This window comes from Heliconius melpomene, chromosome 15 (assembly GCF_056956725.1).
Source record: "Heliconius melpomene rosina isolate 202511_hmr_F chromosome 15, ASM5695672v1, whole genome shotgun sequence".
Classification (NCBI taxonomy): Eukaryota; Metazoa; Arthropoda; class Insecta; order Lepidoptera; family Nymphalidae; genus Heliconius; species Heliconius melpomene.
Window position 1 is genome coordinate 6,189,727 of NC_140403.1, and position 8,160 is coordinate 6,197,886.

At 33.8% G+C, this 8,160-nt stretch overlaps 1 protein-coding gene across 2 annotated transcripts; it reads left to right on the top strand.

Moving 5' to 3' along the window:
- The first annotated feature begins 653 nt into the window (after positions 1-653).
- On the top strand, positions 654-8,098 carry LOC146531483 (uncharacterized). Of its 2 annotated transcripts, none has more exons than XM_085197921.1 (8): positions 654-804; positions 929-1,140; positions 2,255-2,359; positions 2,459-2,857; positions 5,556-5,760; positions 6,115-6,571; positions 7,396-7,524; positions 7,755-8,098. In XM_085197921.1, the coding sequence occupies exons 2-8, from the start codon at positions 936-938 to the stop codon at positions 7,890-7,892; spliced, it is 1,638 nt and encodes a 545-aa protein (XP_085054047.1). In that variant the 5' UTR covers positions 654-804; positions 929-935; the 3' UTR covers positions 7,893-8,098. The 2 variants fall into 2 exon arrangements, with proteins under 2 accessions (XP_085054047.1, XP_085054048.1); XM_085197922.1 differs by having other exon boundaries at positions 678-818.
- The last annotated feature ends 62 nt before the right edge of the window (positions 8,099-8,160 follow it).

The window sequence follows — 8,160 nt, forward strand, 5'->3', positions numbered from 1 at the left end:
ATTTTATTTTATTAATATTATAAAGTAAAATAATTTACTTTCTTCAATTCAACATAAACGTGAAAGAAACAGAATTATTTTAAAAAATAAGAGCACCAAGATGCAAATTATAATGTTCCTTTGCCATGACTGACTGTATGTGTATACTCAATTAAATAATAATTATAATAATAACATTAATTGGTAAAAGTGGTAATATTTCCCAATCAGTTGCGTTATCAATTATACTTTAAACGCGTTCTCATACATAACCTTAAGTGAAAGTATGGGGCGAGTCGCCACATACTAATGTCTAAAACATTTTAAGATTCAAAATCCACACGCTACCTTACTTTTCTCTAACTACAAATACGTTGAATAAATTAGCCAATCGAACTTTACCAACCCCTTTCGAATTCGTACAATAGAATAACAAATGAACAGATGTGCCTTACGAAATATGGTATATTTCTAAAGAAGTTTGCAAACTTTAGTGTGTAACTCAAAGATTAATTGAATAATTCTTTTGTCTATTGCACAGTATTTATTCAATATACGTTAAACAGACAAACATTGCTAGTAGGCAGGTAATGGCCAGCGGTGAAAGTCTTCGCGGTCCTTGGTCTATGACCAGCGTGGACTGCCATCACTACTTTCCTTCCCCGCGACTGTGACGTAACTCTATAAAAGAGAGTGCGTTGAAGACGCCGCCGCTATAACGTTTCCGATCGCCAACCTCGGTCATAGTGTCCTAAACTGTTAAAAAGGACGCAGGCGGAACCTCTTCCGCTGGAGCCTGAAGGACTCGTCAGTGAAAAGTCAAAGGTGGAGTGTTATACGTTAGTGCACGTGTGTGATTGTGTTTGTGCTGTGATATATCCAGGTGGTGGGCAAGGACACTGTCGCGGCCGATTTGGCTGTGGTCATTAAAGACCTCTATTTGTTTCAGATACGAGATGAGGTCGTTGTTTTTATTAGCGGCGTTGTGCTGCCTAGTCTTGTCGGCTTATGCTGGCCCAGTTATGCGATCTGATGAAAGCCAGAAGGAAGTAGGCAGGCAATCTGCTGCACCGGCTGCGCCTGCGCCGGCTGCTTCTGATGACGACGATGACGACGATGATGATGATGACGACGATGATGTCCTCGATGACCCATTATCAGGTAACTAATTTTGATTTACATAGAGTCTTAATTTGTATTTTTTAAATTTCTAAGTCTATGAATAATATTTATATTTTTAAGATATAATGTAGACAGTCGTGGAGCAGGGGCACAAAGTATGACGGTAAAAACAACGGATTGTGAGTTCGATCCTCTCTCGAGGAAATTAAATATTTATTTAAATTTATATTTCTTCGCTCTGGTATCGAGGCAAAGCGCAGCGTTGAGTTCCGCCACTCAACACGCAATGCCTCCAGAAATCGGTGGAAAGTGGGGAACGGAGTGTCTTAACACTAGGTTCCCTCTGCCTACCATGCTGTGCGGGAAGCTAATTTTTAATTTTTTATAATGTAATAAAGTCATTTTAAAGGATTTTTTATTTAGAATAACTGTTAATAACCTATCATTATTTTTAAATGAAAAAGTCATAAATATGACTTCCAGATCATGAAAAACCACTTTTCAAATTTCTATGGCGCATTCTTAGCCAATGTATCGATAGAAAGATCATAAAATATTTTAATAATAGATGCAATCATCATTTTATAAATGCCAACCAATCGTTTGATAAATGGAGACCAGATATAGTATAAGGTCTATTTTGAATACTTATATATATATGTTTAATAGTATCATAAAATTTAACGTTACAGCCATAGTTATAAATAAATATTAAAGTTTACTCTGTACGAACTAAAGACGAGGTCTATCTTTGAACTTGTTAAAAAAAATCATAAAGTAATAAAAAAATTAAAAAAATATCCTTATTTTAAATAGATACACATTATTAGTAATTCTAGACCAACGGAATTTAAGTCAAACAGCGTTGCAAATGCTCTCATTTATTAATTAATTCACACTCCATCAGAGGAATTCAAGCTAGTCTGCTTTCTACACTTGGTTGGCTCGTTCAGGATGTCACGCACCAGCGAGGAATTCGATTAACTGTTTGGTATCACGCTTAAGATATATTACTCTTTAATATCGACAATGCTACATTAGGGTTAAGATTAGGTCGTTATTTAGACGCAATTAAATATTTTACTATAAATTAAAAAAACTTGTCGATAGTAGGTCAAATAATTCAATAGTTTAACTGTAATCTTTCTTTTAGATGATGACGATGACGACGATGATGATGATGATGATGAAGCAGACGAGGAATCTGATGACGATGATGAAGATTATTTAGAAAGATTCTTTGATGACATTTTAGGAGGTAAGATAATGTTATATTTAGAAAAGTTTAGACATGAACTATTTGAAAATTATACATATTTTACAAATAATTATATTTTTACTTATTTTTTTTCAATAGGTGATGACGATGATGACGACGATGACGAATCAACAGGTGTTCAATCCGTAGTGGCTGCTGCCGACACTGTCGCTGCCGCACCGGCACCTGTAGCCCCGGCTGAAGAAGCTGCAGCATCTTTGGAAGAAGGAAATGCAGCTGATGTCGCTGAAGAAGTTGCTGAAGGCGAGGAGGCTGAAGCTGGACAAAAACAACCCGCTAGCGCCGAAGTAGAATCACCTGTTGCCAGTAGTTCAGAGGTAGCTGCTGCTTCTGACTCAGATGATGATGAAGAAGATGATGATATTGCTGATGCTCTCGACCCCGAAGACGATGATGATGAAGAGGACGACGACGAGGAAGATGATGACGACGATGATGATGACCTAAGTGATGCCCTTGGCAGGAATAAACAAGCACGTGAGTCTAAAAAACTGAAGTCATACGGGGCGCATATGAAAAAGAGCGGGAAAAAAACTAGCTACATGAAAGTTAAGAAAACTAAAGCTTCGTCCGTTGCAGCTACACCTGTCGAGCATAAAAAGTTTAGATAGTTAGGAGGCGCCGAAGAATAGGCGACAGTCGCCTTCACATCCACCTGAGGGGCCCATGGTCCCCTCCTTTAGCTTAGCTATTTATTGACTATTTATTTATTCTATTTATTTTATTTATTAAGTGAGCGTGCTTGACGTGTGAAAGTGTAAGTATTGAAAGATTAAAAATTAAATTAATGTCTAGATCATGTCACAACAGTTCAGTGGCAATTTTATTAAATAAATCTGTTTGTTCAAATTGGTGTAAAATTTATTGTATTTCACTGCCTTCAACAAAATATATTGTTTATATCTAAGAAAACATATTTATCGGTCAAAATAGAAAATTAAAATTTGTCAAATAAGGGTGACATTATCTAGTAATATTAATTTAATTTTTATTGTAAAAAATAAATATATACTAGTCCAAAATATTAAGTTTATTTATATAAGCATCTCCTTATCATTATTATAATATCATATATTATTATCTATTTATAACAAATCCTTTTAAGCATATAATTATATATATTGCAATAACGTATAATATAATAATAGCTTTTGACCGATATATATGTAGTTTAACGCACAAATAAATACCCAGCCAATTCTGCATCCATGCTAAAGTTTATATATAAGGTCCATCCTTCTAAAGGGTAAATGACACCAGATCTATGATGATCTAGAAATCCTTCATATAACCACTAGAGCTCACTAGTATATGGTATAAACTACTAAAAGGAAACTAGTTTCATATATATGTATGTTAAGGGGTCGACGGCGGGGAATCGTTGTTGTTCGCTTACTTTCCCATCCGGAGTTAGTTCGTTGAACCCTTCTGATTTCTTTTACAACCTTGACACTTTCTTTGGCCTTGCTCGGATAGGATTCAGGAAATGACCTTGTTGCTCCCTAATCTAAGTTAGACGATCGGTAGAAAGTAAATTTAATATTTACTCTCACTATGACGAAACTGCCGTAAATTTTGCATTTCAAATATCGTGCCGAGTGAAAACGTTGTAATGAGATGCGAAAAGAGAAATTTTTATGTTTGTCGTTGAGAAATTCTGGGAGAGTATCGAGGAACGTATTATTCGACCTAAATGAAACTTGTTTGCCATCTAAAACAAGGTAGTTCACAATCTTAACCTCCTTTCACGAAAAAGAAATTACAATTTTATTTGAATAAAATAGTAAATACAAATATTAAAGGCAATGTCAACGTAAAGTAAGACAAGTTAGCGTCAGAAAAGTGCAAGCTATATTAGATTTCTTTAAATGAGCGACGGCACGCGGTTTCTTTTACGTGTGGAAAATAGAAAATCCACCGTTGGTTGGTTCTAATAATTGTTATTGGCTATTAGAATTCTCATGGACGCGTAGAGACTGAAGCAGTTACTCGTTGGCGTGCGCGCTTTACGTGCATAGAATTGGACGTGCATGAATTATTGGTTCACCTAATTAACTTAAGTAATTAAATCACGTTTTACATTATAATGTATAATGAGTAATATTTGAATAGATCCAATGTGTTAAAAAAAGTAAATAATGAAATATAATGAAAATAATGATATAAATATAATGAAATAAATTATGCAGGCACGATAGTCTACGTAATTTATTGTCAACGTTTTTTTTAATGGCGCTAGTTATCTGGTTTTATATTAACATTTTGTTTTAGTGGATGTCTATTTAATTTTATAAAAAAGACGATATTTTAAAATACGTTATATAGTTGTAATGACTATAAAAATGTTAGAGAAGGCTTTGAATATCTCAATTCGCCATGCTTTCACTAGTCACTACTGTTTGAGCTGAAAGTGTTTAAAATTTTCAAGTATTTTTAAACTTTTTTCATAACTTCTCTTTAAAAATATATAAATTCTCTTTAACAAAAAGCACTCACATTAAAACAAGAAAATGAAAAATAAAAAGATTTAATAGTTGATTTTTATGGTTCCGTACTTCAAGAGGCAAAAACGGAACCGTTATGGATCACTTCGTGGTCCGTCTGTCCTTTTGTCCTTCCTCTCGTGATCAAGTAAAAGTATCAAGCTAAAATTAATATCATATATTTAAGTCTATCATAAGTAAGAAGAAAAAAATGAACCTTTTAAGTTAACGCAATCAAAAGATACGAGCATTTATGAATCGATTTTTCTGCATTTCGTATAAAATTTCTCCGCGTAATCAAAACCTATAGGGTACTTTACGTGGACCAACAGTTGTGAAATTTCGCATGAAGTAAGAATTTACGAAAGATATAAAAGAAAAAATCCGAAAAGCGAAAATTTATAGGTATTCCATTGAAAAAATATATTTCAAACGTATGTAGTTCCTTTCATACAGAAAGAGTGCAAACTTAAGTTGTCAAATTTATAAATTGTACTTCCAACCAACCAACACACAATCCAACGTAAATCTAACAACACTACAATCCTGAATTAGGTAGAGCCTCAGTGAGCGAATCCGTCTCGCACTCAACCGGTTTTTTATATATTTGGAATTCATAAATTTGATATTTTTTTTTAATTTTAAAACTTCTTTTTATCTTTTTTTAAAATAAAAATAAAATGTAAATTCAGGTGCATTAAGTGATGAAACGACGAAGAAACCATCTGTACCTGCAGTCTATATTGTTAAATACAATAGATTTGTGGACAACATCCTTGATAAAATGAACGATATCTTGCGACGTTCATACGATCCCGTGAACGTGAAACTACAACCTATTGACGCAAGCAAAAAGACAACCAAGCCCAAAAAAAATAAAACAAAATCCAATAAAAGGTAAATAAGATTGTTAATGTTTATTGTTAATAGCAAAGTAGGCAGCGGGAACCTCTGAACTTAGTGTTAAGACACTCTGTTCCCCAAATACCGCCGAATTCTGGAAGCATTGCGTGTTGAGTGGCGCAACTTAGCAGAGCGAGGAAATGAAAATTCATATTAAAATATTTAATTTCCGCGAGTGGGAATCGAACCCACAACCTGTCGCGTTTACAGTCGCACTTCGCTACGACTGGCCTCAAACTGGCAACTGACATCAATTTAGTATATAATTAATTTAGTAAATGTATTTAATTTAGTATATTTATTAAAGTTTGAAAGACTAATAAACCTAAAACAAGTGTAAATTTTTAGAAAAACTTCCAATAAGAAGAAAAATTCAGCTCGGGCTGGTATAAATGATAATAAAATTATAAATGAGAATGTCCCCGAAAAAGTCGAGGACTCTAACAAAATTGAAGAATTATCACAGAACAAAGTCGCCAATGCTATCGTAGAGCAAGCTGTTGCTGAAGCGAGAGCTACGAAACAGAAAGCTAAGCCTAAATCTACCACCACCACTCCTAAACCAAAACCAGCGAGGAAGACAACTAAACCAAAAACAAAACCTACAAAGGCGACTACCGCAAAACCTGTTAATAAGAATAAAGTGAAAACTAGTGAAAAGACCAAGCCTAGGGCTAAAGGAATTTTGTATGGACTTTCGTCTTTAAAAAGAAATGGTGACGTCACTGTCAATATAATGGCAGATCATACTACAGTTAAAAGTAACTTTGCCATAGGACCTTTAATATTGAGAGTTGAAAAAGAGGTAAATATTTAATATTTTAATAATTCAATTATTTTGTAGACTGAGCAAAGTGAATCTGGTGATAGTCCGTCCGTCTGTCCGTCTGTCTGTCTGTCTCTCAGACAAAAACTTTTATTTCAGGAACGCTTGGAGATATCGAGTTGAAATTCAAATTATATACTCAGAGATCTACGGCCCAAAGATCACCTAAAATAAAAAATCCTGAATCCTAAAAAATAATAGCCTTAAAATAGGGCAATATTTGATATTAAAACCGCTAGTTTACGTGAGGTATCAGATGAATGGGCTCTGGCTTGCTTGAAAGCTTGAATTTCAGAAATTAACTTAAATTACTTTAAATATAAATATGTAGGTACGCGCGATTTTATATACCTACAGGGGCGCCCCGCTCACGCGGTATTACCGCTATACAGCGAACTCGATGACAAAAATAAAGTACAGTAGAGCACGCCGCTAAGTGTCATTTACTGCGCCAGTTTGAATTTTCTATAAATGTAATAAAGTGACGTTAAGTCCGCATACCGAATAATATTATGCGCATGCCTGTACTCACAAACTTAAAAAAAAATTGTCGAAGCATATTGTATGTGATCTGTGTATTTAGTTAAATGGAAGGTATTTTGTTTAAATTTATAATGGGTCGAAATTAATATGGCAAATGTCGGGTGGGATACTAAAAAAATTCTATTAATTTATTTTTTACTCTGATCTTCGATATATATTTTTATGTGAGACAATTAACTTTTGGTTGGCGCTTGATGAGGGATTTCGTAGGCTGATGAAAAAAAAAATAATAACTTTAACAAATCGTCTATTCTGCTTAGGTTGGACGTAAAAAAGAAATTAAATCAGCTACAGCAACCACCGCTGAAATGATGGGAAAAATCACTTTACGAGTTAACAATCAAGGAGAGGCTTCTTTACATTCCATCAAAGTTCTGCAGCCTAAGCAGGTTAGTTATTTGGACCACTCGCTTTATATTAAGTGTAGCCTTAAAAGATAACATTTTACTCTCTTGTTCCTAACTTGCAAACTTCTCCTTAACTTTTTCCTAACTTTCTACCTAAATATTTTTCAAAAGACTATAAAACAAAAATCTAAATAATAATCATCAATTTATAAAAAAAATAAATCATTTTACCGATTTCCATAACAATACATTAACAACTAAGTTTTTTCAAGGTTCGTGTGGACAGCAATCATGAAAGAACACGAGAGCTGGCATGGCAACGCAGTTCGAGAATCGCTCACGTCGTCTCAGAGAAACTTCGATCTGCTTCTAAGCCAATGTTTGTACACACCACCGTTGAAAAACAATAAAAAAAAGGAATAAATATAAAAATGCTTTGAATGGTGACAATTAATCGACTGAAATATTGATATACCCGTTCAATTTAATGTACTTATATCATAATTTAGTGTTAAGAGTTGTTGACTCAACAAGTGAATAGTCAGAGATGCATTTATAATTATAAGTAATGGTGCTTATTTATGTAATTTATTTAATTAAATAATGATAACAATAATTTGGTATTTTCTTTCCTTTAGTCAGATTTTGTACTAGCTTTTAGTTTTCCTTTCTGTTATT

Bases quoted from the DNA above. Each gene is read 5' to 3' on its own strand.
- LOC146531483 (XM_085197921.1), top strand. From the start codon at position 936: ATGAGGTCGTTGTTTTTATTAGCGGCGTTGTGCTGCCTAGTCTTGTCG. The intron at 2,858-5,555 runs GTGAGTCTAAAA...ATGTAAATTCAG, and splicing joins TGGCAGGAATAAACAAGCAC to GTGCATTAAGTGATGAAACG. The intron at 7,525-7,754 runs GTTAGTTATTTG...AGTTTTTTCAAG, and splicing joins AAGTTCTGCAGCCTAAGCAG to GTTCGTGTGGACAGCAATCA.